Below are 27,040 nucleotides of genomic sequence, written 5' to 3'. Positions count from 1 at the left end.
TTCTATCTAGGAGAGATAGGATGATCTTGTATCAAGTTAGGTCCACAATCATCATGCTGATGATGACACTATATTCAATTACAAGAGCTATGTCAAATATCATAATCACCTGAGAGAGAGAGAGAGAGAGAGAGAGAGAGAGAGAGAGAGAGAGAGAGAGAGAGAGAGAGAGAGAGAGAGAGAGAGAGAGAGAGAGAGAGAGAGAGGAGGCTAGTGGGATGGATGATGTCTATGTTCAGATTCAGGTGTACATGGAGGCTACAGACAGAGACTGAGTGAACTATGTGTCAAATAAAATCACAATGAGGTGTTTGACAGGTGTCACCTTACATTAGTTCTGTCTTGTGGATGTCAGAGATGCGTCTCTCCAGCTTCTCTGAGTGTTTAGGGAAGAACTGGAACTTAGAGCTGTAGCCCTCAGGATGCTTTCCAGGATCATAGTCACCAACCTCAGCTGGGGGAGGATGGAGAACACAGGAGACAATAGAAACAACTTTACCTGTGATGTCTGCAACACACACAAATACATTACTGGGAAGACCTATGTAACCCATATGACATAAGCATAGTGACCTGGCTGTTATAAACCACATCTATTGTAGTCATGGTACATGCCGTCAGAGCTTCTCTTCTATATCTCTGCTATAGGTTAACCTGGCTGTTATAAACCACATCTATTGTAGTCATGGTACATGCCGTCAGAGCTTCTCTTCTATATCTCTGCTATAGGTTAACCTGGCTGTTATAAACCACATCTATTGTAGTCATGGTACATGCCGTCAGAGCTTCTCTTCTATATCTCTGCTATAGGTTAACGTGGCTGTTATAAACCACATCTATTGTAGTCATGGTACATGCCGTCAGAGCTTCTCTTCTATATCTCTGCTATAGGTTAACCTGGCTGTTCTTTCATGCAGCCCTGAGATTCTGTAAGAGCCAGGCCCAGACAATCAGACAATGGCGGCCTTGTCTCTGTGTGGCAGGGGAGCGGGAGAGCTAAGCCTTAAATCAGCTGCCTGAATGCCAATGAGGATGCTGCCACAGTGCTGGAGGCTACAGCCTGAGCTCTAGACCTATACCTCCACCACACTACCTCAACTCACACACTCATATCACAATGAAAACAGTAGGTGACAGTGGTATTTCTCCATTAAGTCTTATAACAAACACCTTTATAAAACCCTCTTAGGCCTCACTCCCCCCTATCTGAAATATCTACTGCAGCCCTCATCCTCCACATACAACACCCGTTCTGCCAGTCACATTCTGTTAAAGGTCCCCAAAGCACACACATCCATGGGTCGCTCCTCTTTTCAGTTCGCAATTTCTTCATTCAAAGACTCAATGATGGACACTCTTACTGACAGTTGTGGCTGCTTTGTGTGATGTATTGTTGTCTCTACCTTCTTGACCTTGACCTTTGTTTTGTTGACCGTGCCCAATAATGTTTGTACCGTGTTTTGTGCTGCTACCATGTTGTGTTGCTACCATGTTGTTGTTATGTTGTGTTGCTACCATGCTGTGTTGTCATGTGTTGCTGCCTTGCTATGTTGTTGTCTTACGTTTCTCTTTATGCAGTGTTGTGATGTGTGTTTTGTCCTATATTTATATTGTATTTAAATTAAAAAAAAATAATAATCCCAGGCCCCCGTCCCCGCAAGAGGCCTTTTGCCTTTTGGTAGGCCGTCAATGTAAATAAGAATTTGTTCTTAACTGACTTGCCTAGTTAAATAAAGGTTCAATAAAAAAATAGGCAAGAAATACATGGGACTGCTGTGGTCCATTTACCTTGTAGTATGTAGGCAGCCAACATGGCAGCATCCGACGTCTTACACAGGAGACGACCATGGTACAGATCTCTCTTGATCTGTAGGAAGACTAGATATCTGCAAAGGAACATCAGAAACAGTGTGTTTTTTGGTCCACTCCAAACAAGCAAAGAGATGTACTGAACCTAAATGATTTGTTTCTCATTTCTTTCATTCCATTTGTAGCTCCATTTAAAGGGATGAGTGGGTCATACAGACGGCCCAAGAGAGCCCTGATCTTAAATTCCCAGACGATGTTCTTCACTTAACTCTTTGTTCGTTTGTTGGTTGTTTGGAAAGGGTTTGTAGAGGAGAGTGTTTGAGATAGACAGTGTTTGGTAAAGGAAGGCCTGAGGCGAGTAATGGCATGTCTCTCTGAGTCCGTCTCTGCTCCTTCCTGCCTCTAGCCTACCGGGCCCAGGAGACCATTCCATACCCAGCTAAAGCACAGCCACTTCCATCGCCCAACACAGAGGGGACTTCACCTTATCTGGCCCTTCACCTTATCTGGCCCTTCACCTTATCTGGCCCTTCACCTTATCTGGCCCTTCTCTTAACTGGAACCTTTTACCTCTCAGGTTGAGGAGATAGTGAAGAATTCTCTCACTTTGACTGCTTCTAGAAAGCAGGATGATGAAATAACTTTGCCACTTCAAACAAACAGTCCCCTGGTTGCTACTGGGTCGTTCTACACAGGATGACAAAACAACTTCACGCGGAGAAGGCTTCCTCTCCAATTCAATGTCCAATAGGTTAGAATCCTGCTGGAAAGTAAATAGATAAAACTGTGGACAGGCAACTCCATGTGTCCAGGTGTGTTAAGACATGAGAGGAAAATAACCATTGTCAGGGATGTTTTGGTGCAGGAATATCAGCATTCAGCAGGTTTACCAGGTTAGCAGCATAAGCAATATAGTGTCTCTATGCAACATAGGCCCTTTGCCCCACTAGGAATGATGAAAGGAATAAGTAATGCAATAGAGGTTTAATTCTGTGACCCAAGCTTGTTTGCGTGATGAGTAGCCTAACCTTGCATGAGACCTGAACACGTAAAGTCAGATAAGTCACAACTCTATACTCTGCCTTCACATCTTCTCCTCTCTGCAGAGTGCTGCTGACTTCGCCTGGTGCAACATACTATACCCTCTAGCTAATAAATATATGGAAAATCAGTCTGTGTCCCAAATGGCACCGTATCCCCTAACTAGTGCACTACTTTTGACCAGGGCTCTGACCAAAAGTAGTGTACTTTATAGAGAATAGGGCGCCATTTTGGATTCACCCAGGCTTTTAGTTCCCATCTCCCCATCATTAATACATAACCCTGTCTAGTCTCATTCAGAACTTGCTCTGTTAACCACATCCTTACCTCCTACACTGCAGTAACATCCTCCTATTCAAACAGAACTTCACTTACCATGATTTGAGTGGATCTGAGTGGATATGAGATGACTGTCCTCTATGATTTCACATATCATCTGTGATTTAGTTATGATTTGAGTTATAATTAACTCCTTGTGATCTACTGGTCTAACTGTAGTCTTCTGTGACAGACTGTTACTTGGCCAGCACACAAGAGATGTGGTTTTGGGTTTACAGATCAGTTTAGCTGTGGTCCATGGAGAGTCCTCCTTCAGACTTCTGGTTGAGAATGTGATTGTTATTCAGGCTCTTGCAATTCATGTGAACGTTTCATGTGAGATCAAGTTGCCTCAGACTGCAGCCCAAGAAAACACACATTTCAGACCAGTGGCTTATCTTCTCTAAGAGCAGATTTGATTTGATTTGAGCGTAACACAATAAATACCATTATTAATCATACAGCAAAATGTCATAAGTGTGTGTTTGTGTGTGTGTTAGTGTGTGAGTGTGTGTGTGTGTCTATGTGAGTGAGTGTGTGTGTGTCTAGTCTTTACAGAAGGTGCTGCTGGCAGCGTCACCAGATGGTGGAGGATTGGGAAGTGGTTCTCTCCCTTCCTAGCTCCGACTGGGGTTATGAGACAATGGGAAGCAGTGGAAAGTGAAAGGGGCTAGATTGCATGATGACGAGACTAGGGTTACGTCCCAAATGGCACCCTATTCCCTATATAGTGCACTACTTTTGACCAGGCTCTGATCTTAGTGCACTATATAGGGAATAAGATGCCATTTGGACACAGACTAACCTCCTCCTCCCTCCTTCCTCCTCCTCTACACCGTAGTTTGACTGTCAGAGATAGAGTACCGCATTGTGCAGGCAGGGTGACCTGACATTGCAACTTAAAGAAAGAGTTATCTTGTCTAAATCCTCCTACAAACGTATTCACTGTAGGGTTTTGATACCCCTACAATCAGCTTGTGCTCACTCATTCATGCCTGTGGTCTACCATTGATATTCTAGATGTGTGTAATATTCAGCATTAACATGAGAAGTTTCAATCAGATGAAAGAGATTGATTGCCCACAGTTGGAAGAATCTAACGTAATTTGGACCATACCAAGTCTTTCAATCTATTGCACCCACTGTAGGCAAAATCCACACTCACAAATCCACACAAAATCCATCTCTCTCTCTCTCTCTCTCTCTCTCTCCCCGTCCCTCTCTCTCTCTCTCCCCCTCCCTCCCTCTCTCTCTCTCTCCCTCTCCCTCTCGCTCTCTCTCTCCCTCTCTCTCTCTCTCTCTCTCTCTCTCTCTCTCCCTCCCTCCCTCCCTCCCTCTGAGTTGGGTTGACAGCAGTGCATGCCTGTCAGACTCTGTCTCTAGTCTCTTACCTTGTGATTTCCTCTTTCAGGGCAGCCGGGTCAGGAGGGTAAAACTTGACACGTAAACACATGGTGAATGGAGGCTGGGCTGGGGGGAGAGGTCACATGTTAGAACAGATGCTTTTTCTAGTAGTTACTGTGAACTAACTAGTAGTAACTGCCAACGACTCAATCACCCAATCAAATTCACAACTGCATATCATCATGCATAATTCAATATCCATACATGGTCATGCATTCATGTACTTACATTTCATTTGTTTGGCAATACATTTTGTAAACCCCAACCAGTGCTGAAAGACATAAACAAAAACAAATCAGTCAAAAACTGTGTTTTCTAGGCGCTAAATACCTGACTGCTATCCCTCTGCCTCTACTCTAGACATTAGTGACAGACTACGTGGTCTGATTGCTCTGTAGTTGTGCATTCTGGAGCTGGAGGGCATTCTAGAACAGAACTCCACTGAGCACCCTAATGCTGTGTTCTCTCTACCTCACTGATGTTTATATTCTCTCTCTCTCTTCTCATCCTCCTCCCCTCTCTCTCTCTCTCTCTCTCTCTCTCTCGCTCCACATCTCATCTCTCTCTCTCTCTCGCTCCTTCACATCCCCCTCTCTCTCTCTCTCGCTCCTTCACATCCCCCCTCTCTCTCTCTCTCTCTCTCTCTCTCTCGCTCCTTCACATCCTCCCTCTCTCTCTCTCTCTCTCTCTCCTTCACATCCCCCCTCTCTCTCTTACCCAGTGACTCTTATAGAGATGAAAGAAAGGAAAGTGCTTTAGAGGAAGGACACTCAGAGAAACGCTTGTTGTCTGTCAGCTCATAACCATTTGGAAAAACTATCTGGTGAGATGAATTAATCTGTATGAATAAAGGTTGAATGAAAAATGGAATACATTAAATGAGTGGGGAAGACACTACACCGGTGATACTGGCCTAGTTTGTTGATGTTAATCATATCTCCCAGACTTCACCTGTCTCTTCCCTGGCCTCGAGGTTCTGCTCTGGAGAGGAGGGCTTGGTTGAGTGCTTCACTGATAGACTGTGACAGAGTTGTGTCTGTCAAAGCCTCATATACCCTCACTACAGTCCTTCTATCAAACCCTGAAACACTGCTCTAACTACCTGCCAATCTGTAAGGTGTATAGAAGAGACTGACAGTGAATACAGACTGGGTTAAGTACTCTGACTCTGACTGAGGAAGGCACTAGTGGCATGTATTCATGGATGCCAAGAGAAGCCAGGCTTCCCCAAAATATTGATAAATATATATATTTTAAATGGACTATTCGTCTCTCTGTGTTTCATAATTTTCCTTCAATTTGCAAGGCTGAATGTATCTCACCGGAGAAAGCATCCGAGTGAGCGAAACAGCGCCCCTCTGTCTCTGTATGTGTAGTCCATCTATCTGATGCTGTCTGGTCAAAAAGAGCATGACATTGTTGCCGCCTGTAGCGTTGAATACAAGGGAAGCCAGCAAGCATTTGGCCTCCATTCATAAAAAAGTATAAAATAATAGTCAAATAGTGTTGAAATAAACTGAGTGAGCTCAACTGTGAATGATCCTGGTGCACCAAAAAAATGTGTCAGTTTGGATTTGGCTTCACTCCAATCACATCACGAGAGCAATACGTCATAGACAGAAATAACTTGAATTGTTGCAGCTCATGTTGTTGTCCTCCGGTGGCTAGCTAGCTAAAATGGGCCCTTTCCTAAATTATCCATGGATGGAGACAGGGATTTGGAGTTGTGGTTTTACTTAATTATCTGTACTGGTCAATGATGGCGATTCTGATCCAACCATAAATTCATATGTGGTGCCCTAACCTGAGAGAATGGAAGTTCAATATGTAGCTAGATGTAGAAGGCTAATGTTAACTAGCTAACATTGCCCATGATAGGAAGTTAGGCTAGTGAGCAAGCATTTTAGCAAGGTAGCCTAGGACAACAAAAAATAAAAGCTTGTACTGTATGACAGAGTCACAGACCATTTCATCAACATGAAGGAGAGGAGGATGGAATTGGGTGAGGAAGTAGGGTGAGTCAACATGTTTTTTCTACTTGCATGGATGCACACACGCACGCACGCACGCACGCAAACACACACACACACACACACACACACACACACACACACACACACACACACACACACACACACACACAAGCAGAGAAATCAGAACAGCCACATCATATTTAGCGTACGTTGATTGGACTCATTTGCGTTTGGTATCTTTTAGTTGTCACTGTATTAAACTAAGCATAGGTGATTTGATGATGGTGAAATGTTGACATTGAAATGTTGCTGGATTTAGTGGAGGCAGTTCCTGTTTTCTTTGCGACTTGAGGTAACTCTCCCCGGTTCTAAATCAATAGTTGTTTAGTATTCAGAAAATGACATTACCTTGCTTGACCATGCTGTTTGTTACATACAATATGCTTTGTGGACTTCACAGGACAGAGGTTGCTCTCGGGTTTTGTGATGAAACAAAGGTGTGGTTGAATTTATTCTGCCACTGTGTCTTCTTATTGTCTCGGCCTTAGGCCTATATATATCATGGTCACAAGGCATATGAACTAGCCTGTATCACATCCGGCCGTGATTGGGAGTCCCATAGGGCGGCGCACAATTAACCCAGCGTCGTCCTGGTTTGGCCGGGGTAGGCCGTCATTGTAAATAAGAATTTGTTCTTAACTGACTTGTCTAGTTAAATAAAGGTTAAATCTGTATTACACATAAAGGTTAAATCTTTATTACACATAAAGTACACCTGACAAAAGCATTTCCCACAGATCAGGGTGAGGAAATATGTTTCCAAGTAAGGTCCAGTTCAATACTCACTGTAAGAAACACCCAGCAGCTCCAATCAGAGTTCCTGTCCAATCTGTCTGTCTGACAGCAGATGGCTGTCTTCTTCTGGTTAGTTTATGGGCAGAAAGATGTGCTACCACTTTCTCCATCACTCTGTAAATCCCCCACCCTCCCATCAAATGTTTTTTCCTCACAACAACAACAACAACAACACTAGTATCTCTGAAAGTGTTGAGACAGAACAGGAACTGATTCTGATCGGCACGGAACCATTGTTCCTATGGGAATAGGATCTGTGTGTGTGAGCGCGCGTGGGTGTCACGTGTGGGTGTGCGTGTGTGTATCAGGCTGTGCAGACAAGAGAGTTAACACACAGTAATAACCTCAGGCTGTGACGCAGTAGAGTACGGGGTTGGGCTCTGCTGCAAGCACACATGAAAGAAGGAGAGAGAAGAGAGGGAGAAACTGTAGAAATAGCCTGCTCAGTGGTATATGTGTGATGTCATGGGAAAGAGAGTGAGAGAAAGAAAGAAGGAAAGAAAGAAAGAAAGAGAAAAAGAGAGTGGAGAGGGAGGAAGGGAGAGAGAGTGTGAAAGTGGCAGCAAGGGAGAGGTAGTTAAGAGAGAAACAGTCAGAAAGAGAGAGAGAGATAGACAGACATAAACAGAGAGAGAGGGAGTTACCCCTCCTCCCTGTTGGTTGACACCACCCACCCTCTGTTTGTCTGGGTCCACATATCTGATGCCAAAGTAGTCTTTCTCCAGCAGGTTAAGGTGGTGACAGATGAGATCAAACAGGTACTGTCCCTTTGCATCGCGCTGTAACACATAAGAAAACACTACATGAATAACTGAGGAGAGACAACTACTGTCACCAATGAGGGGTGGCAGAGGTGAAACCAGGTAGAGGAGATACCAGGTAATGCATCTCGCTGTACAACCGTGAAAAACAACACTAGTTAGTAGTGTAGGGGTGACAGTGGTTGGTAGCCAGGCAACGCCACAGACAGTGACTGACAAAGAGCTAAGGAGGAGAGGGGTGAAGACATGAACAGACACCATGTACAAAGATTTTGGGCTCAAAAGAAACTAGATTTCAATAACACCAGAACATGGTTAATATTTCACCAACCCTGGGGACATATCTGAGGAGAATCAAATATTAATATGCAGAAACAGCCATGTCTCGCTGAAACCTCTACTGCAGAGGAAAAGACATGGTGGAGAGAAGCAGTACGGAGAGGTAGACAAGGTGGAAAATGGAGTGGAAGTGGAGCTGGTGCAGACAGTGATGAGAAGGAAATGTAGAGAGTGAGAAATTCAATTGGTCCTTCAGTGTAGAGCTGTGAGTGGGAAATGGAATACGCCCTGCTGTGCAGTACAGTAAATGAGAAATGGAATGGAACCTGAAGTGCAGTGCATGACAAATGGAATGGTACCGCTTCTGTAGACTTCTCAAAGAGCGAGAAATGGAATATGCTCTGCTGCTTGCTGCCTGCTCAGGCATAGGTGGTCACTGGGTGACTGGGCTCAGCCCAGCCTGTCTGTTGATGTAATCAGTATCCACCTCAGCCCAGCCTGTCTGTTGATGTAACCAGTATCCACCTCAGCCCAGCGTGTCTGTTGATGTAATCAGTATCCACCTCAGCCCAGCCTGTCTGTTGATGTAACCAGTATCCACCTCAGCCCCAGCCTGTCTGTTGATGTAATCAGTATCCACCTCAGCCCCAGCCTGTCTGTTGATGTAATCAGTATCCACCTCAGCCCCAGCCTGTCTGTTGATGTAACCAGTATCCACCTCAGCCCCAGCCTGTCTGTTGATGTAACCAGTATCCACCTCAGGCCCAGCCTGTCTGTTGATGTAACCAGTATCCACCTCAGCCTCAGCCTGTCTGTTGGTGTAATCAGTATCCACCTCAGCCCCAGCCTGTCTGTTGATGTAATCAGTATCCACCTCAGCCCCAGCCTGTCTGTTGATGTAATCAGTATCCACCTCAGCCCCAGCCTGTCTGTTGATGTAATCAGTATCTACCTCAGCCCCAGCCTGTCTGATGATGTAATCAGTATCCACCTCAGCCCAGCCTGTCTGTTGATGTAATCAGTATCCACCTCAGCCCCAGCCTGTCTGTTGATGTAATCAGTATCCACCTCAGCCCCAGCCTGTCTGTTGATGTAACCAGTATCCACCTCAGCCCCAGCCTGTCTGTTGATGTAACCAGTATCCACCTCAGGCCCAGCCTGTCTGTTGATGTAACCAGTATCCACCTCAGCCTCAGCCTGTCTGTTGGTGTAATCAGTATCCACCTCAGCCCCAGCCTGTCTGTTGATGTAATCAGTATCCACCTCAGCCCCAGCCTGTCTGTTGATGTAATCAGTATCCACCTCAGCCCCAGCCTGTCTGTTGATGTAATCAGTATCTACCTCAGTCCCAGCCTGTCTGGTGATGTAGTCAGTATCTACCTCAGCCCCAGCCTGTCTGGTGATGTAACCAGTATCCACCTCAGCCTCAGCCTGTCTGTTGGTGTAATCAGTATCCACCTCAGCCCCAGCCTGTCTGTTGATGTAATCAGTATCCACCTCAGCCCCAGCCTGTCTGTTGATGTAATCAGTATCCACCTCATCCCCAGCCTGTCTGATGATGTAATCAGTATCCACCTCAGCCCCAGCCTTTCTGTTGATGTAACCAGTATCCACCTCAGCCCCAGCCTGTCTGTTGATGTAATCAGTATCCACCTCAGCCCCAGCCTGTCTGATGATGTAATCAGTATCTATCTCAGCCCCAGCCTGTCTGTTGATGTAATCAGTATCCACCTCAGCCTCAGCCTGTCTGTTGGTGTAATCAGTATCCACCTCAGCCCCAGCCTGTCTGTTGATGTAATCAGTATCCACCTCAGCCCCAGCCTGTCTGTTGATGTAATCAGTATCCACCTCATCCCCAGCCTGTCTGATGATGTAATCAGTATCCACCTCAGCCCCAGCCTTTCTGTTGATGTAACCAGTATCCACCTCAGCCCCAGCCTGTCTGTTGATGTAATCAGTATCCACCTCAGCCCCAGCCTGTCTGATGATGTAATCAGTATCTATCTCAGCCCCAGCCTGTCTGTTGATGTAATCAGTATCCACCTCAGCCCAGCCTGTCTCTTGGTGTAATCAGTATCCACCTCAGCCCAGCCTGTCTGTTGATGTAATCAGTATCCACCTCAGCCCAGCCTGTCTCTTGGTGTAATCAGTATCCACCTCAGCCCAGCCTGTCTCTTGGTGCAAATTTGTGGGCAGAACTGAAAAAGTGTGTGCGAGCAAGGAGGCCTACAAACCTGACTCAGTTATACCAGCTCTGCCAGGAGGAATGGGCCAAAATTCAACCAACTTTTTGTGGGAAGCTTGTGGAACACTACCCGAAACGTTTGACCCAAGTTAAACAATTTAAAGGCAATGCTACCAAATACTAATTGAGTGTATGTGAACTTCTGACCCACTGGGAATGTGATGAAAGAAACACAAGCTGAAATAAATCATTCTCTCTACTATTATTCTGACATTTCACATTCTTAAAATAAAGTGGTGATCCTAACTGACCTAAGACATGGAATTTTTACTAGGATTAAATGTCAGGACTTTAAATGTATTTGGCTAAGGTGTATGTAAACTTCCGACTTCAACTGTATACACGCTTGTATACCACCTTTGTTTTGTATTTTTGAGGAAAATAAAATGTCATTTCACTTCACCAATTTGGACTATTTTGTGTATGTCCATTACATGAAATCCAAATAAAAATCTATTTAAATTACAGGTTGTAATGCAACAAAATAGGAAAAACGCCAAGGGGGATGAATACTTTTGCAAAGCACTGTACAAAAGGTTGACCCACAAAGTACAAACATCTTCTGAGCATGACTCCTAAAGTTTGGAAAGTTTTATTAATCGAGAGATCTATAGAACCTTGTCTGTGACATTGTTTTGAATAGTTCTCCAATCGCTGCATCAGACTGAAGATGAATTAGCTCAAGTTGCAGGTCAGTGGGAGCATTATCCACATACTTCTCTCCCTGGTCATCTGATAGGGAACAGACTAGTAGTGTCAGAAGGTGGGTGAAATTGTTGGCTTCTACTTGGCGGGTCAGGAGGAGTCATTTTCCCTTGAAGGCTTTGACAAGGCTATAGATCTGATGTGCAAAAAGGACCCTTCCCTTGTAGTTTGGAATTCAGTTTATTCATGAGGGCCATGATGTCCACGGTGAAGGCAAAATCAGTCAACCATTATTTTTCTTGCAGTTGAGGGAAATCCACATATTTTCCTTTCATTTGCAAAAACTCAGCAATCTCCGACTTCAGGTCCCACACCCTTTTAAGCACCTCCCCCAAACTCAGCCATCTCACATTTGGGAGGTAGGGGAGATCTGCATGACCAGACTCTGTCTCTTCCAACAGTGAGACAAACTGCCTGTGGTTTAAAGATTTTCCTCTTATCAAGTTTACCACTTTAGTGACTGTATCCACAACATGACTCCTTTTCAGAACACATTTACAGAGCACCTCCTGATGAATAATGTAATGCAGGAAAATAATTTTCTGATCTGGGTTCAGCTCAGCTACTTGATCTTGTATCCTTTTCAAAAGGCCAACGTTTTTCCTGTCAAGTTTGGGCACCCATCAGTGGTCACACTAGATAACTTTTCAAAACTCAGTTCCAGCTTTGCCACACACTTATTAACCTCCTCCAATAAATCTTTCCCTGTGGTAGTGCTCTTCATTTACTGCACTGAAACAAGCTCCTCTGTAATTTCAAAGTCTGGGGTAATGCCTCGTAGGAATATCAACAACTGCGCCGTGTCACGTACATCACTGCTCTCATCCAGGGCCATGGAGAAATAGGTGAAATCCTTTACCTTGTCTTTCAACTGTTGTTCCATATTTTCTGCGATGTCCTCAACACGCCGTGTCACTGTTCGTCTTGACAGGGAAACATTTTCAAACAACTCTTTCTTGTCGGGGCAAAGTATTTCTGCAGAGTCAATTAAACGTTCTTTAATGAATTCGCCCTCAGCGAATGGTTTGCTATGTTTCGCAATTTTGTGGGACAGTACATAGCTAGCTCCCGCAATTCCGTCATTTGCTGAATGCAGTTTTGTGAAAAGTCCTTGCTGCTTTTGCAACTGAGAAAGCAAATCTTTCGATGCACTTGCCCTCTGCTCAGAAGACATATTCCTATGTTTCTCTGCATGCTTCATCTGGAAGTGTCGGGACAAGTTGTAGTCTTTCAAGACAGCGATGCTCTCTTTGCACACTAAGTACACAGCTTTCCCTGATTCCTCAATAAAGAAATATTTAAATGTCCACTCTTGCTGGAACACCCAACATTCAGTGTCTACTTTCCTTTTTTTATCTTTGAAAAACTAATTTTTGCGCAATTTCGAGATAGCTACTATTTGTAACTGTGACGTGTGTGTCAGCCTGTCAGTCACTGTCTGTTCTCATGCAGTTGTTATTTATAGGTGCCTTCAAAATAAATGTCCCACAAGTGGTGAGAGTTAAATCATAACACAAAGGCAGGTATACATTGGGATTTTCATTTGACTAACAAATACCTTTTTCAAAACTTTACTATAGCAAATTCTCTACGTGATCTGAGCATGATTCCGTGGGCCGTATTGAATCAGGTCGCGGGCTGCATACAGCCCCGGGCCGGCCTTTGTCCAGGCCTGGTCTAGGCCCTGGTGCGTTGATTAGTGAGGAATGCTGGGACAGTCACAGGTGGGGGCTCATGCCTTTCTACTCCCTCTGTACCTTCTAGCCAATGTCACTGACATACTACACCATTCACAATTGTGCACTTCTCAGGCATTGATTAATGCATGCTAACGCAGCAGCCCGCTACAGTACAGCCCAGCAGTAGTATGTGGCCCAGCATGGAGACAGCTGTGTTTAGTGGCAGCTAAAACTCACATACTCTACTCTACTGTAATATGAATGACCCAGGCCCAGTAATATGAATGCCCCAGGCCCAGTAATATGAATGACCCAGGCCCAGTAATATGAATGACCCAGGCCCAGTAATATGAATGACCCAGGCCCAGTAATATGAATGACCCAGGCCCAGTCATATGAATGACCCAGGCCCAGTAATATGAATGACCCAGGCCCAGTAATATGAATGACCCAGGCCCAGTAATATGAATGACCCAGGCCCAGTCATATGAATGGCCCAGATACAGTAATATGAATGGCCCAGTAATAAGAATGGCCCAGTTTACCACCATAAAACACATCAGCAGGGCTGAGGCTGGAATCTGGCAAAGCCCTAGGTGACTGTATGGCTCAGTGTTAGCGCTGAGGATGCATCCCAAATAGAGCCATATTCGCTATATAGTGCACTACTTTTGACCAGAACCATATAGGGAATAGTGTGCTATTTGGTACGCAGACAGAATGTTCTGAATGTTAAAGCTGGCTAGCACCACAGAAGCCTGACCTTTTCCAGTCTCTCTATGGGATCGCACATTCACTGGCTACTGTCTCTGTCCAGGATGTCACCGTCACAGCAGCTATACCACACACACTGAGGACTATCCTCCACGACACGAAGCGCTGACTCGCACTCCCTTAAAATACAATCATCCTGCCGGTCTGAGAGTGGCAGGCAGACACAAACACCGCTCCACAGAAGCACATACAGAGACACTGCACCAACGTATACACGCATATAGTACCTGCTTCCTATACTAAGCTACATAACTTATCTACAGCCAAAATGAGGCAGACAGCCTCTCTAATGAATCACAGTGTGTGTGATGTCATTTATGGCAACTGTGTTTACTGAAAGACAACCAAACACAGAGCCATTTATCACGACAGGTCTGAACATTTAGGAATGAAATGAACTGGAACCCAAACACAGGCTTTCATTCATTAGACTAATCCTAGGGTTTGTCCCAAATGGCTCCCTATTCCCTTTATTGTGCACTACTACTATACAGAGAAGATGGTGCCATTTTGGATGCACTCAATAATCTCTGTCCTTCACCAGGAACAACAACACTTTACATATTTAGCAGACACTCTTATCAAGAGCAATTAGGGTTACGTGCCTTGTTCAAGGGTAAATTGACATATTTTTCACCTAGGGGATTCAAACCAGCAACCTTTCGGTTACTGGCACTACACTCTTATCCACTAGGCTACCTGCCACCTATAGCACTTAGCAGTCACTAAGCAGCTTTACATACTGTATTATGGCTACATAAGCACCACTGCACATTGCACGTGCATACAGCTGACCTCAACTTGTACTGAATGTATACTTTGCATATTGATGAGATAAATTCAACTTTAAAAAGTTGAGAGCAGCACCCCTGGAACAGAAACAGCAGTACTGAAGCAGGGCTGAAAACAATGACAGTATATATTAGAGGACTGAAGCAGGGCTGAAGACAATGACTGTATATATTAGAGGACTGAAGAAGGGCTGAAGACAATGACTGTATATATTAGAGGACTGAAGCAGGACTGAAGACAATGACTGTATATATTAGAGGACTGAAGCAGGGCTGAAGACAATGACTGTATATATTAGAAGACTGAAGCTAAAGCGTATTGATCCAATGCAAAGCAAAGCGGTCTCTGATGTCCCTATGGGAATAAGCCCAGAGACGAGCTACTCTGGAGGAACAAAAACTATGTAGGAAAATGCTGTATTGTACAATATAGATTTGTGGGGAGTGTGGATGTTATGTTAATGCAGAGTACCATGTTTTGGTACAGTATTCCACTGCTTTGCTCTACCACCTACCATCTACCACCTACCACCTACCACCTAACACCTAACACCTACTACCTACCATCTACCATCTACCTACATCATCATCTCCACTTTACTGTTGAGCATAGCAGATATGTTAATACAGAGAGGATGGGGTTATAGAAGGTTTAAAGAGTGAGGTTCAATCAGAGATAATGGATGCATCTCATCTCAGAATGAACAAAGGAAAGCTACTGATGACTTTCAGTGTGGCATCTTCATTGTATAGTTTGGATTTATTATGAGCTTCATTCAGTGTGTGTGTGTGTTTGTGCATTCCTGCATGCATTTGTGTGTGTGTGTGTGTGTGTGTGTGTGTGTGTGTGTGTGTGTGTGTGTGTGTGTGTGTGTGTGTGTGTAGTGCAAGTACACATACAGTATTTCTTATTTCTTCTCTATCACACTTTCTAATCTACAGAACACCATTACTGCCAGTGAATATCCCCACCCACTTTCTAATCTACAGAACACCATTACTGTCAGTGAATATCCCCACCCATTTTCTAATCTACAGGACACCATTACTGCCAGTGAATAACACCACCCACTATCTAATCTACAGAACACCATTACTGCCAGTGAATATCCCCACCCACTATCTAATCTACAGAACACCATTACTGTCAGTGAATATCCCCACCCACTATCTAATCTACAGAACACCATTACTGCCAGTGAATATCCCCACCCACTTTCTAATCTACAGAACACCATTACTGCCAGTGAATATCCCCACCCACTTTTTAATCTACAGAACACCATTACTGCCAGTGAATATCACCACCCACTTTCAAATCTACAGAACACCATTACTGCCAGTGAATACGACCACCCACTTTCTAATCTACAGAACACCATTACTGCCAATGAATATCACCACCCACTTTCTAATCTACAGAACACCATTACTGCCAGTGAATATCACCATCCACTAGCTAATCTACAGAACACCATTACTGCCAGTGAAGATCACCACCCACTATCTAATCTACAGAACACCATTACTGTCAGTGAATATCACCACCCACTATCTAATCTACAGAATACCATTACTGCCAGTGAATAACCCCACCCACTTTCTAATCTACAGAACACCATTACTGCCAGTGAATATCACCATCATCTAGCTAATCTACAGAACACCATTACTGCCAGTGAATAACACTACCCACTTTCTAATCTACAGAACATCACTACTGTCAGTGAATATCCCCACCCACTATCTAATCTACAGAACACCATTACTGCCAGTGAATATCACCACCCACTATCTAATCTACAGAACACCATTACTGTCAGTGAATATCACCACCCACTATCTAATCTACAGAACACCATTACTGCCAGTGAATATCACCACCCACATTCTAATCTACAGAACACCATTACTGTCAGTGAATATCACCACCCACTTTCTAATCTACAGAACACCATTACTGCCAGTGAATAACACCACCCACTTTCTAATCTACAGAACACCATTACTGCCAGTGAATATCACCATCCACTATCTAATCTACAGAACACCATTACTGCCAGTGAATAACACCACCCACTTTCTAATCTACAGAACACCATTACTGCCAGTGAATATCACCATCATCTAGCTAATCTACAGAACACCATTACTGCCAGTGAATAACACTACCCACTTTCTAATCTACAGAACATCACTACTGTCAGTGAATATCCCCACCCACTATCTAATCTACAGAACACCATTACTGCCAGTGAATATCACCACCCACTATCTAATCTACAGAACACCATTACTGTCAGTGAATATCACCACCCACTATCTAATCTACAGAACACCATTACTGCCAGTGAATATCACCACCCACATTCTAATCTACAGAACACCATTACTGTCAGTGAATATCACCACCCACTTTCTAATCTACAGAACACCATTACTGCCAGTGAATAACACCACCCACTTTCTAATCTACAGAACACCATTACTGCCAGTGAATATCACCATCCACTATCTAATCTACAGAACACCATTACTGTCAGTGAATATGTCATGTACTGTCATGTTGTCTTGTCTCTGTCCTTTCCCTTCACCCTGTCTCCCTCTGCTGGTCGTGTTAGGTTACCTTTTCTCCCCCGCTTTCCCCCAGCTGTCCCTTGTCTCCTCTAACTACCCATTCACCCCGTTCCCCACCTGTTCCCTTTTTTCCCTCTGATTAGGTCCCTATATCTCTCTCTGTTTCTGCTCCTGTCCTTGTCGGATTCTTGTTTGTTTGTGTCATTCATGCCTGAACCAGACTGTCGTCATGTTTGCTGTAACCTTGTCCTGTCCTGTCGGAATCTGCCGGTCCATCTGAGCCTACCTATGTTTGGTAATTAAAGAAGCTCTGTTTAAGTTGATTCGCTTTTGGGTCCTCATTCACGCACCGTAACAGAAGAATCCGACCAAGAATGGACCCAGCGACTTCGGATCCTCTCCACTCAGCCGTCGAGATCCAGGGAGCGATGCTAGGAAGACACAAGCAGGAATTGTCTGCTGCTCGACATGCCGTTGAGACCCTGGCCACCCAAGTCTCCAACCTCACAGAACAGGTTCACCATCTCCGCCTCGATCCACCGGCCACTTCCAGGGCTTTCGAATCTCCGGAGCCCAGAATCAATAACCCGCCGTGTTACTCTGGGGAGCCCACTGAATGCCGCTCGTTCCTCACCCAGTGTGATATTGTGTTTTCTCTCCAGCCCAACACTTACTCCAGGAGCACTGCTCGTGTCGCCTACGTCATATCTCTCCTTATTGGACGGGCTCGTGAGTGGGGCACGGCAATCTGGGAGGCAAGGGCTGAGTGTACTAACCAGTATCAAGACTTTAAGGAGGAGATGATACGGGTTTTTGATCGATCTGTTTTTGGGGAGGAGGCTTCCAGGGCCCTGTCTTCCCTATGTCAAGGCAATCGATCCATAACAGACTACTCTATTGAGTTTCGCACTCTTGCTGTCTCCAGTGGCTGGAACGAGCCGGCCTTGCTCGCTCGTCTTCTGGAGGGTTTCCGCGCAGAGGTAAAGGATGAGATTCTCTCCCGGGAGGTTCCTTCCAGCGTGGATTCCTTGATTGAACTCGCTATTCGCATTGAGAGACGGGTTGATCTTCGTCACCGAGCTCGTGGAAAGGAGCTCGCGCTCTCCGTCGCCTCCCTCTCCGCATCACTACCATCTTCCTCTGCCGGCTCGGGTGCTGAGCCCATGCAGCTGGGAGGTATCCGCATCTCGACTGAGGAGAGGGAACGGAGAATCACCAACCGCCTCTGTCTCTATTGCGGTTCCGCTGGTCATTTTGTCACTTCATGTCCAGTAAAAGGCCAGAGCTCGTCAGTAAGCGGAGGGCTACTGGTGAGCGCTACTACTCCTGTCTCTCCTTCAAGATCCTGCACTACCTTGTCGGTCCATCTACGCTGGACCGGTTCGTCAGCTTCCTGCAGTGCCTTAATAGACTCTGGGGCGGAGGGCTGCTTTATGGACGAGACCTGGGCTCGGGAACATGACATTCCTCTCAGACAGTTAAAGGAGCCCACGGCCTTGTTCGCCCTGGATGGTAGTCCTCTCCCCAGGATTCAGCGTGAGACGCTACCTTTAACCCTCACTGTTTCTGGTAATCATAGTGAAACCATTTCTTTTTTAATTTTTCGTTCACCTTTTACACCTGTTGTTTTGGGCCATTCCTGGCTAGTTTGTCATAATCCTTCCATTAATTGGTCTAGTAATTCTATCCTCTCCTGGAACGTCTCTTGTCATGTGAAATGTTTAATGTCTGCTATCCCTCCTGTTTCCTCTGTCTCTTCTTCACAGGAGGAGCCTGGTGATTTGACAGGGGTGCCGGAGGAATATCACGATCTGCGCACGGTGTTCAGTCGGTCCAGGGCCACCTCTCTTCCTCCACACCGGTCGTATGATTGTAGTATTGATCTCCTTCCGGGAACCACCCCCCCCCGGGGTAGACTATACTCTCTGTCGGCTCCCGAACGTAAGGCTCTCGAAGATTATTTGTCTGTAGCTCTTGACGCCGGTACCATAGTCCCCTCCTCCTCTCCCGCCGGAGCGGGGTTTTTTTTTGTCAAGAAGAAGGACGGGTCTCTGCGCCCCTGCATAGATTATAGAGGGCTGAATGACATAACAGTGAAGAATCGTTATCCGCTTCCTCTTATGTCTTCAGCCTTCGAGATCCTGCAGGGAGCCAGGTTTTTCACTAAGTTGGACCTTCGTAACGCTTACCATCTCGTGCGCATCAGGGAGGGGGACGAGTGGAAGACGGCGTTTAACACTCCGTTAGGGCACTTTGAATACCGGGTTCTTCCTTTCGGCCTCGCTAACGCTCCAGCTGTCTTTCAGGCATTAGTCAATGATGTCCTGAGAGACATGCTGAACATCTTTGTTTTCGTTTACCTTGACGATATCCTGATTTTTTCACCGTCACTCCAGATTCATGTTCAGCACGTTCGACGTGTCCTCCAGCGCCTTTTAGAGAATTGTCTTTTTGTGAAGGCTGAGAAGTGCACTTTTCATGCCTCCTCCGTCACATTTCTCGGTTCTGTTATTTCCGCTGAAGGCATTAAGATGGATCCCGCTAAGGTCCAAGCTGTCATTGATTGGCCCGTCCCTAAGTCACGCGTGGAGCTGCAGCGCTTTCTCGGCTTCGCGAACTTCTATCGTCGTTTCATCCGTAATTTCGGTCAGGTGGCAGCTCCTCTCACAGCCCTTACTTCTGTCAAGACGTGCTTTAAGTGGTCCGTTTCCGCCCAGGGAGCTTTTGATCTCCTCAAGAATCGTTTTACATCCGCTCCTATCCTTGTTACACCTGACGTCTCTAGACAGTTCGTTGTCGAGGTTGACGCGTCAGAGGTGGGAGTGGGAGCCATCCTTTCTCAGCGCTCCCTCTCTGACGACAAGGTCCACCCATGCGCGTATTTTTCTCATCGCCTGTCGCCGTCGGAACGTAACTATGATGTGGGTAACCGCGAACTGCTCGCCATCCGGTTAGCCCTAGGCGAATGGCGACAGTGGTTGGAGGGGGCGACCGTTCCTTTTGTCGTTTGGACTGACCATAGGAACCTTGAGTACATCCGTTCTGCCAAACGACTTAATGCGCGTCAGGCGCGTTGGGCGCTGTTTTTCGCTCGTTTCGAGTTCGTGATTTCTTATCGTCCGGGCTCTAAGAACACCAAGCCTGATGCTTTGTCTCGTCTCTTCAGTTCTTCAGTAGCCTCCACTGACCCCGAGGGGATTCTCCCTGAGGGGCGTGTTGTCGGGTTGACTGTCTGGGGAATTGAGAGGCAGGTAAAGCAAGCACTCACTCAAACTCCGTCGCCGCGCGCTTGTCCTAGGAACCTTCTTTTCGTTCCCGTTCCTACTCGTCTGGCCGTTCTTCAGTGGGCTCACTCTGCCAAGTTAGCCGGCCACCCTGGCGTTCGGGGTACGCTTGCTTCCATTCGCCAGCGTTTCTGGTGGCCCACCCGGGAGCATGACACGCGTCGTTTCGTGGCTGCTTGTTCGGTCTGCGCGCAGACTAAGTCCGGTAACTCTCCTCCTGCCGGCCGTCTCAGGCCGCTTCCTATTCCCTCTCGACCGTGGTCTCACATCGCCTTAGATTTTGTCACCGGACTGCCTTCGTCAGCGGGGAAGACTGTTATTCTTACGGTTGTCGATAGGTTCTCTAAGGCGGCTCATTTCATTCCCCTTGCTAAGCTTCCTTCTGCTAAAGAGACGGCACAAATCATCATCGAGAATGTTTTCAGAATTCATGGCCTTCCGTCAGACGTCGTTTCGGACAGAGGTCCGCAATTCACGTCTCAATTTTGGAGGGAGTTTTGCCGTTTGATTGGGGCTTCCGTCAGTCTCTCTTCCGGCTTTCACCCCCAGTCTAACGGTCAAGCAGAACGGGCCAATCAGACTATTGGTCGCATCTTACGCAGTCTTTCTTTTCGCAACCCTGCGTCTTGGTCAGAACAGCTCCCCTGGGCAGAATACGCCCACAACTCGCTTCCTTCGTCTGCGACCGGGCTATCTCCTTTTCAGAGTAGCCTCGGGTACCAGCCTCCGTTGTTCTCATCTCAGTTCGCCGAGTCCAGCGTCCCCTCCGCTCAGGCTTTTGTCCAACGTTGCGAGCGCACCTGGAAGAGGGTCAGGTCTGCACTTTGCCGTTATAGGGCGCAGACTGTGAGAGCTGCTAATAAGCGTAGAACTAAGAGCCCTAGGTATTGTCGCGGTCAGAGAGTTTGGCTCTCCACTCAGAACCTTCCCCTTAAGACGGCTTCTCGCAAGTTGACCCCGCGGTTCATTGGTCCATTCCGTATCTCTCAGGTCATTAATCCTGTCGCAGTGCGACTTCTTCTTCCGCGATATCTTCGTCGCGTCCACCCGGTCTTCCATGTCTCCTGTGTTAAGCCCGTTCTTCGCGCCCCCGCTCGTCTTCCCCCCCCCCCCCCCATCCTTGTCGAGGGCGCACCTATCTACAGGGTCCGTAAGATCTTGGACATGCGTCCTCGGGGCCGTGGTCATCAGTACCTAGTTGACTGGGAGGGGTACGGTCCTGAGGAGAGGAGTTGGGTTCCCTCTCGGGACGTGCTGGACCGTGCGCTGATTGATGATTTCCTCCGTTGCCGCCAGGTTTCCTCCTCGAGTGCGCCAGGAGGCGCTCGGTGAGTGGGGGGGTACTGTCATGTACTGTCATGTTGTCTTGTCTCTGTCCTTTCCCTTCACCCTGTCTCCCTCTGCTGGTCGTGTTAGGTTACCTTTTCTCCCCCGCTTTCCCCCAGCTGTCCCTTGTCTCCTCTAACTACCCATTCACCCCGTTCCCCACCTGTTCCCTTTTTTCCCTCTGATTAGGTCCCTATATCTCTCTCTGTTTCTGCTCCTGTCCTTGTCGGATTCTTGTTTGTTTGTGTCATTCATGCCTGAACCAGACTGTCGTCATGTTTGCTGTAACCTTGTCCTGTCCTGTCGGAATCTGCCGGTCCATCTGAGCCTACCTATGTTTGGTAATTAAAGAAGCTCTGTTTAAGTTGATTCGCTTTTGGGTCCTCATTCACGCACCGTAACAGAATATCACCACCCACTATCTAATCTACAGAACACCATTACTGCCAGTGAATATCCCCACCCACTTTCTAATCTACAGAACACCATTACTGCCAGTGAATATCACCACCCACTTTCTAATCTACAGAACACCATTGCTGTCAGTGAATATCACCACCCACTTTCTAATCTACAGAACACCATTACTGCCAGTGAATATCCCCACCCACTTTCTAATCTACAGAACACCATTACTGCCAGTTAATATCCTCACCCACTTTCTAATCTACAGAACACCATTACTGCCAGTGAATATCACCATCCACTATCTAATCTACAGAACACCATTACTGCCAGTGAATATCACCATCCACTATCTAATCTACAGAACACCATTACTGCCAGTGAATAACAGCACCCACTTTCTAATCTACAGAACACCATTACTGTCAGTGAATATCACCACCCACTTTCTAATCTACAGAACACCATTACTGTCAGTGAATAACACCACCCACTTTCTAATCTACAGAACACTATTACTGCCAGTGAATATCACCATCCACTATCAAATCAACAGAACACCATTACTGCCAGTGAATAACACCACCCACTTTCTAATCTACAGAACACCATTACTGCCAGTGAATTTTACCACCCACTTTTTAATCTACAGAACACCATTACTGCCAGTGAATATCCCCACCCACTTTCTAATCTACTGAACACCATTACTGCCAGTGAATAACACCACCCGCTTTCTAATCTACAGAACACCATTACTGTCAGTGAATAACACCACCCACTTTATAATCTACAGAACACCATTACTGAAAGTGAATATCACCACCCACTTCATAATCTACAGAACACCATTACTGCCAGTGAATATCACCACCCACTTTATAATCTACAGAACACCATTACTGCCAGTGAATATCCCCACCCACTTTCTAATCTACAGAACACCATTACTGCCAGTAAATATCACCACCCACTTTCTAATCTACAGAACACCATTACTGCCAGTGAATAACACCACCCACTTTCTAATCTACAGAACACCATTACTGCCAGTGAATAACACCACCCACTTTCTAATCTACAGAACACCATTACTGTCAGTGAATATCCCCACCCACTATCTAATCTACAGAACACCATTACTGTCAGTGAATATCACCACCCACTTTCTAATCTACAGAATACCATTACTGCCAGTGAATAACCCCACCCACTTTCTAATCTACAGAACACCATTACTGCCAGTCAATATCACCATCCACTAGCTAATCTACAGAACACCATTACTGCCAGTGAATAACACTACCCACTTTCTAATCTACAGAACACCATTACTGTCAGTGAATATCCCCACCCACTATCTAATCTACAGAACACCATTACTGTCAGTGAATATCCCCACCCACTATATAATCTACAGAACACCATTACTGCCAATGAATATCCCCACCCACTTTCTAATCTACAGAACACCATTACTGCCAGTGAATATCCCCACCCACTATCTAATCTACAGAACACCATTACTGTCAGTGAATATCCCCACCCACTATCTAATCTACAGAACACCATTACTGTCAGTGAATATCCCCACCCACTATATAATCTACAGAACACCATTACTGCCAGTGAATATCCCCACCCACTTTCTAATCTACAGAACACCATTACTGCCAGTGAATATCCCCACCCACTATCTAATCTACAGAACACCATTACTGCCAGTGAATATCACCACCCACATTCTAATCTACAGAACACCATTACTGTCAGTGAATATCACCACCCACTTTCTAATCTACAGAACACCATTACTGCCAGTGAATATCACCACCCACTATCTAATCTACAGAACACCATTACTGCCAGTGAATATCCCCACCCACTTTCTAATCTACAGAACACCATTACTGCCAGTGAATATCACCACCCACTTTCTAATCTACAGAACACCATTACTGCCAGTGAATATCACCACCCACTTTCTAATCTACAGAACACCATTACTGCCAGTGAATATCCCCACCCACTTTCTAATCTACAGAACACCATTACTGCCAGTTAATATCCTCACCCACTTTCTAATCTACAGAACACCATTACTGCCAGTGAATATCACCATCCACTATCTAATCTACAGAACACCATTACTGCCAGTGAATAACAGCACCCACTTTCTAATCTACAGAACACCATTACTGTCAGTGAATAACACCACCCACTTTCTAATCTACAGAATACCATTACTGCCAGTGAATATCACCATCCACTATCAAATCAACAGAACACCATTACTGCCAGTGAATAACACCACCCACTATCTAATCTACAGAACACCATTACTGTCAGTGAATATCACCACCCACTATCTAATCTACAGAACACCATTACTGCCAGTGAATATCCCCACCCACTTTCTAATCTACAGAACACCATTACTGCCAGTTAATATCCTCACCCACTTTCTAATCTACAGAACACCATTACTGCCAGTGAATATCACCATCCACTATCTAATCTACAGAACACCATTACTGCCAGTGAATAACAGCACCCACTTTCTAATCTACAGAACACCATTACTGTCAGTGAATAACACCACCCACTTTCTAATCTACAGAATACCATTACTGCCAGTGAATATCACCATCCACTATCAAATCAACAGAACACCATTACTGCCAGTGAATAACACCACCCACTATCTAATCTACAGAACACCATTACTGTCAGTGAATATCACCACCCACTATCTAATCTACAGAACACCATTACTGCCAGTGAATATCCCCACCCACTTTCTAATCTACAGAACACCATTACTGCCAGTGAATATCCCCACCCACTATCTAATCTACAGAACACCATTACTGTCAGTGAATATCCCCACCCACTATCTAATCTACAGAACACCATTACTGTCAGTGAATATCCCCACCCACTATATAATCTACAGAACACCATTACTGCCAGTGAATATTCCCACCCACTTTCTAATCTACAGAACACCATTACTGCCAGTGAATATCCCCACCCACTATCTAATCTACAGAACACCATTACTGCCAGTGAATATCACCACCCACATTCTAATCTACAGAACACCATTACTGTCAGTGAATATCACCACCCACTTTCTAATCTACAGAACACCATTACTGCCAGTGAATAACACCACCCACTTTCTAATCTACAGAACACCATTACTGCCAGTGAATATCACCATCCACTATCTAATCTATAGAAACACCATTACTGTCAGTGAATATCACCACCCACTATCTAATCTACAGAACACCATTTCTGCCAGTGAATATCCCCACCCACTTTCTAATCTACAGAACACCATTACTGCCAGTGAATATCACCACCCACTTTCTAATCTACAGAACACCATTACTGCCAGTGAATATCACCACCCACTTTCTAATCTACAGAACACCATTACTGCCAGTGAATATCCCCACCCACTTTCTAATCTACAGAACACCATTACTGCCAGTGAATATCACCATCCACTATCTAATCTACAGAACACCATTACTGCCAGTGAATAACAGCACCCACTTTCTAATCTACAGAACACCATTACTGTCAGTGAATAACACCACCCACTTTCTAATCTACAGAATACCATTACTGCCAGTGAATATCACCATCCACTATCAAATCAACAGAACACCATTACTGCCAGTGAATAACACCACCCACTATCTAATCTACAGAACACCATTACTGTCAGTGAATATCACCACCCACTATCTAATCTACAGAACACCATTACTGCCAGTGAATATCCCCACCCACTTTCTAATCTACAGAACACCATTACTGCCAGTGAATATCCCCACCCACTATCTAATCTACAGAACACCATTACTGTCAGTGAATATCCCCACCCACTATCTAATCTACAGAACACCATTACTGTCAGTGAATATCCCCACCCACTATATAATCTACAGAACACCATTACTGCCAGTGAATATTCCCACCCACTTTCTAATCTACAGAACACCATTACTGCCAGTGAATATCCCCACCCACTATCTAATCTACAGAACACCATTACTGCCAGTGAATATCACCACCCACATTCTAATCTACAGAACACCATTACTGTCAGTGAATATCACCACCCACTTTCTAATCTACAGAACACCATTACTGCCAGTGAATAACACCACCCACTTTCTAATCTACAGAACACCATTACTGCCAGTGAATATCACCATCCACTATCTAATCTACAGAACACCTTTACTGTCAGTGAATATCACCACCCACTATCTAATCTACAGAACACCATTACTGCCAGTGAATATCCCCACCCACTTTCTAATCTACAGAACACCATTACTGCCAGTGAATATCACCACCCACTTTCTAATCTACAGAACACCATTACTGCCAGTGAATATCACCACCCACTTTCTAATCTACAGAACACCATTACTGCCAGTGAATATCCCCACCCACTTTCTAATCTACAGAACACCATTACTGCCAGTGAATATCCTCACCCACTTTCTAATCTACAGAACACCATTACTGCCAGTGAATATCACCATCCACTATCTAATCTACAGAACACCATTACTGCCAGTGAATAACACCACCCACTTTTTAATCTACAGAACACCATTACTGTCAGTGAATAACACCACCCACTTTCTAATCTACAGAACACCATTACTGTCAGTGAATATCACCACCCACTTTCTAATCTACAGAACACCATTACTGCCAGTGAATAACACCACCCACTTTCTAATCTACAGAACACCATTACTGCCAGTGAATAACACCACCCA

General features: G+C 45.3%; 1 protein-coding gene across 1 annotated transcript in view; it reads right to left on the bottom strand.

The window, feature by feature from the left end:
- LOC110506124 (FERM domain-containing protein 5) overlaps positions 1-27,040 on the bottom strand; it is a 148,563-nt gene that overhangs the window by 14,619 nt on the left and 106,904 nt on the right. The window contains exons 2-6 of the mRNA XM_090238940.1: positions 8,075-8,179; positions 4,801-4,843; positions 4,560-4,638; positions 1,789-1,886; positions 331-454 (exon numbers count right to left, since the gene is read on the bottom strand). Coding sequence (XP_090095066.1) covers positions 331-454; positions 1,789-1,886; positions 4,560-4,638; positions 4,801-4,843; positions 8,075-8,179 — 449 coding nt within the window. The remainder of the gene's footprint in view (positions 1-330; positions 455-1,788; positions 1,887-4,559; positions 4,639-4,800; positions 4,844-8,074; positions 8,180-27,040) is intronic.

This window comes from Oncorhynchus mykiss, chromosome 6 (genome assembly GCF_057628025.1).
Source record: "Oncorhynchus mykiss isolate SJ-2025 chromosome 6, ASM5762802v1, whole genome shotgun sequence".
Lineage (NCBI taxonomy): Eukaryota > Metazoa > Chordata > Actinopteri > Salmoniformes > Salmonidae > Oncorhynchus > Oncorhynchus mykiss.
Note: the sequence above shows the minus strand (reverse complement) of the source record. Positions and strands in the feature narration are given on the sequence as shown.